The 5,000-nt window shown below is 43.2% G+C and overlaps 1 protein-coding gene across 1 annotated transcript in view; it reads left to right on the plus strand.

Moving 5' to 3' along the window:
* The window catches only part of LOC122251215 (G protein-coupled receptor kinase 1-like), a 91,265-nt gene that overhangs the window by 73,305 nt on the left and 12,960 nt on the right, over nucleotides 1-5,000 (plus strand). Inside the window, exons 5-7 of the mRNA XM_086552518.1 lie at nucleotides 3,047-3,098; nucleotides 4,068-4,259; nucleotides 4,999-5,000. The exon at nucleotides 4,999-5,000 is cut by the window's right edge and continues 164 nt beyond it. Of these exons, the coding sequence (XP_086408644.1) occupies nucleotides 3,047-3,098; nucleotides 4,068-4,259; nucleotides 4,999-5,000 (246 nt within the window). The remainder of the gene's footprint in view (nucleotides 1-3,046; nucleotides 3,099-4,067; nucleotides 4,260-4,998) is intronic.

Genomic DNA, 5,000 nt, shown 5'->3' on the forward strand with positions numbered 1-5,000 from the left:
ATGAGTCACCCTCTGTTTTGCCGGTCGTCACTTTTTATTCGGATCATCTCGCATCTCCTCCGGTTCGGACTCCTCTGAAAGCTCTCTGAAAAGCCTCATTCAGTCCGTCCGTCACGCGGGCCAGCGGCGCCACTTTACCGGATGATTTCGGCCGGTCGGACCCACTTCTTCCGCGGTGCCGTTGGCTTCGCGCTCGCCAGCCGGCTGTCGAGACAGCATTGGTCTCCCCCTGGCACTGCAGGACATGGCCTCGTTCATTAGACGTATTCGAGCGCGTCCTCGATTCCCAAGGACCTGGACTCGCCCAATCTCCCATGCAGGCGGTTGAGGTTGTCGTTTGGCCTCCGGGTCCTTGCTCGTCCCAGGTCTCTGAGGTCCTTGACCGCGACTGTTTCATGCGCGGCGACCGGCGACCCCGCGCGATCGTGCATCAGCGCCACTCGCCCTCTCCCGACGGGGTCAATCTCCGCGGCTGGGCGCCTCCTCCGCGCACTCAGAACAGATGGAGACGTCTTGGTCGCGCTCCAGATCCGCTTCGCTCGGTGTCCTCCGTGCAATGGCCTCTCGGATGCCGCATCCTTCGCTGAGTCCAAATTGGTCATCTCGACGACCTCCCCCTCCCTCCCCCTCCCTGTTCCTTCGCCTCCCCCATATCTCCCCTCACCCCCTTCCCTCCCTCCCCCTCCCTCCTCCGCATGAGCGCCGTTCCTGCCGCCCCCCACCTGAGAGCTGCCATTTTTGCAACGGTCGGGGGAGCAGAGGGAACGGAAATTGCGAGCATCCTTCATTCTGCAGAAGCAACAGCAAGGAAATGTAAAAGACAGCTTTCTAGGTCTGGTCTCATCTTATTTATTTCCTTGTGTATATCCAGTGATGCTTTCCCTCCCAAGCATTTGCTTTCAGGCACTGATACTTTTTTCTTTCTTTCTTTCCATTTCTCTTCCCCCTTTTTGTTTTTGTATTACAGATATTCGTCATCCGCTATCATGTTCTTGGTAAACACATGTTTTTGCCCTTCTTTCAGCTGTCCTTGAGTACACATCCACATAGCCTATCAATAGTCTATATGTGTACGATTGTATATGCTCTTTGTATGTATGTTTATGTATGTTTGCATGAGTGGATGAGTGCTTGCTCCATTGCGCAACCGCCCGGCGTTCGGAGTCACAGTGTGTCCAGGCTCCTTCGCGGCTCCCTGGCCCGCTCCCTTTCTCCTCCCGTTAACTCTTTGCACGTAAAAGCGCTTGTCATTCTGGCCAGACTACAATGGTGTCGCTGCTTTTGAAGCTTCCCAGGCGAGCTTCAGGAATCTCTTCGGTCATCTCTTTGATCATCGCTCTAGACATTGCAGGAGAAGCCAAATATTCCCGTGTGCCTTGCGCGCCTACTCTGCCCGCACATCTTCCCCCTCCCCCTCCCCTTCCTGTTCTCTCTACTTTCTTTTGCGCTCCCTTTCTCGTCTCTCCTCTCCCTTTTCTCCTTTCCCCCTTTCTCAGTTCTGCTTTCTTCTCACTTCGCTCTCTCTTTTCCCTCCTCTCTTCTCTCTTTCTCTTTCTCTCTCTCTCTCTCTCTCTCTCTCTCTCTCTCTCTCTCTCTCTCTCTCTCTCTCTCTCTCTCTCTCTCTCTCTCTCTCTCTCTCTCTCTCGCTATCTCTCTCTCTCGCTATCTCTCTCTCTCTCTCTCTCTCTCTCTCTCTCTCTCTCTCTCTCTCTCTCTCTCTCTCTCTCTCTCTCTCTCTCTCTCTCTCTCTCTCTCTCTCCCTCCCTCCCTCTCCTCTCTCTCCTCCACTCTCTCTCTCTCTCTCTCTCTCTCTCTCTCCCTCTCTCCCTCTCTCCCTCTCTCCCTCTCTCCCTCTCTCCCTCTCTCCCTCTCTCCCTCTCTCCGTCCCTCCCTCCCTCCCACCTACTCTTCTCTCTTTTCCTTCTCTCCTCTTTCTTCCCTCTTTTTTCCTTTTCTCTCGTGTCTCTCTCCCCTCTCTTTTCCATCTCCTTTCTCGTGTCTCTCTCTTCTCTTCTCTTCTCTTCTCTCTTTCCCCGTCCGCCTCGTGGCCAAGAGGATGATGCAGTTTTATGGCTGCAGACTCGACGGAGGAATAAAGAAACGGCGATTGCGAAGGAGGCGTTTTGTTCTGGCGAAAACTGGCGCAGAAAGGGAGAGGTTAAGCTCTGATGTATTGGTTTGTCCTCTCCGTCTTATCTCTCTCCTTTCGCTTTTTTTTTAGTAGCATTTCTTGTTTTTTCTTTGTTGGGATCGGAGATTAATTGTTACTGCACTTTACTGATTCGATTACAACGTTACATCAGCAGCGCGCGATAGGTGCCTGTCGCACTCTCATGTCTTTGGCCTAAAGGGTGATCTGCGCCTTGGTTGAAGAGGCTGTTGCGCTTCGTTCCGCTTTACGAGCAGGGAGGTAAGGGAGAGCATGTGATGGGCTGAGTGCTGATGGCAGACGCCGAAGAAAGAAAAAGAGAAGGAAAAAGAGGCTGCGTCAAGAATTATTATACTTTTTTTGAACCCTCAGGAAAGCTCGGATGTCATTTAGTAACATTGATGTTTCGAAATGAGAGGTAATACTGGTTACGAAATGTATCCACGTGGATGTATCTTTAATTCAGTACCGCAAGTAGGAGACAGAAGAGAGCCATGTTGCGGTTTTATGGGATATTATCTTGCCCGTCATTTCAAAAGACCATACTAATGTCTTATTTTACAGGTAAGTGGGCAGTTAAAGTCTCCAAAGTTTTACGATCTCTCTTGTTATTCCCTCTGAGAATGTTTGATCTTGAGTGAAAAAGTTTAGACGAGATGCTTGGCTGTGGCGGAGGAAGAAATTGCTCACCCGTTATAAAGTTACGCGAAATTGGGATGGAACCAAATTCCGGTGTAACTTGACAGGTCGCGTCTCTTTGATCAATCAATGATTGGAGCCAAGGCTGCTTTTAAACTTTCTCGGGACGTCGGATGATCTGTATGGTACGCTACACGGTAATGATAACGTACCTCGGTATCCTTATATACTAACGTTTCTTTTTCTTTTTCTTTTCAGTGACAAATACACAAGATTCTGTCAGTGGAAAAACCTAGAACTGAATATTCAGGTGAGTGGCAGGACTTTGTCTTGTATGCACACACATTTTATTACTTGTTTCTTGATTATGTAATATAGGATATATATGTCTTAGGTGCTGTTCTATTTAAAATAAACAACTTGAGTGCTCTTTTAATTACGTTTGAAGAGTTTAGTGATTAGGGCAACGGCCAGATAATTCACCATGGCAGGCTGAAGATTGCATCAGCAAACTTGAGAGGGGAGATGAAGTCTCGACAAGACAACACGGGGAATTGCCGAGTAGATAATGGGGGGCGAGTCGGGTTATTACGGCGGCCTCGGTATACAGGAGAGGAAAATGGCTGGTTTTGGTGCGCTCGGGTCGCGAATGTTGTGGAGAACCATCGCGCTCGAGGGTAGGTCTTAGGATAAGCTAGTTTAAATAAGGGAGAGGGAAGGGAGAGATTGCATTGTAATGGTAAGCAAAATGGCCGTGCGATCAGATCAAAGAAGACTAACGATGTTGATTAGAGGAAAGAAACCAAAACTTAAATAGTTGATAAAAGAAGTACGGTTTACGAGGGAATGGCCTAATTATCTGACGTAAGGATTCCGAACTTGTCAACAAGTTTGGAGGGGCATTAAAGGTTCAATCAGATTCATCAGATAGGCGAGCTTGACTCTGCTAGTTTCAGAATGAATATTTTGTCATTATTACGAGATTTAAATTTCTTGGAATTAATTTTGTTATATAACATATTCAGTCGAGAAAAAAGAGTGAAAGGGAGACAACAGTGCAGTAATGTACATGTGTAAAACTCTGCGGACACTGATACCCACATTTCACTTATTCCATTTCTTGCTAAATAACCGACAACAGTATATGTTCGGAGTGCAGGAATAACCTTACATATGTCTGTACATATTTTGTTGCATGGTTAATATATTGATAATGCGGAAAAGAGGGTTATCATTATCAGTGTTTTTAAATAACTACAATAACGTCATTTCTCTGCAGCTCACCATGAACGACTTCAGCGTGCACAGGATCATTGGTCGAGGTGGCTTCGGGGAGGTGTACGGGTGCCGCAAGGCCGATACAGGAAAGATGTATGCCATGAAGTGTTTGGACAAAAAGCGCATTAAAATGAAGCAAGGAGAGACTCTAGCACTAAATGAACGTATCATGCTTTCTCTAGTCAGCACGGGGGTAAGTTCAAGAATTTTTTAATGGTTTTATTTTGGCATTTTCTCATATATATATATATATATATATATATATATATATATATATATATATATATATATATACATATAATATACACACACATACATATATGTATATATATATGTATGTATATATATATATATATATATATATATATATACATATACATATACATATATGTATATATATATAAATATATATATATATATATATATATATATATATATATATATACATACATATATGTATATGTATATGTATATGTATATGTATGTGCATATGTATATGCATATGTATATGCATATGTATATGTATATGTATATATACATATATGTATATATATATCTATTCATATATATATATATATATACATACATATATATACATATATATATACTACATATACATATATATATATATACACATATATATACATACATATATGTATATGTATATGTATATGTATATGTATATGCATATGTATATGCATATGTATATGCATATGTATATGTATATGTATATATATGTATATATGTATATATATATATATATATATATATATATATATATATATATATATGTTTGTATGTATGTATGTATGTATGTATGTATATGTACATATGTATATATATAGATATATGTTTACTTTGCTCAGTCTTTACATTTCATTTCTCTCTCACTGGTGGACTAAGATGTTAAATCCGACTATTGTCTCTTTCAGGT

This window comes from Penaeus japonicus, unplaced genomic scaffold, assembly GCF_977035675.1.
Source record: "Penaeus japonicus unplaced genomic scaffold, GWHDUDI00000001_assembly GWHDUDI00000027, whole genome shotgun sequence".
In the NCBI taxonomy this organism is placed as follows: domain Eukaryota; kingdom Metazoa; phylum Arthropoda; class Malacostraca; order Decapoda; family Penaeidae; genus Penaeus; species Penaeus japonicus.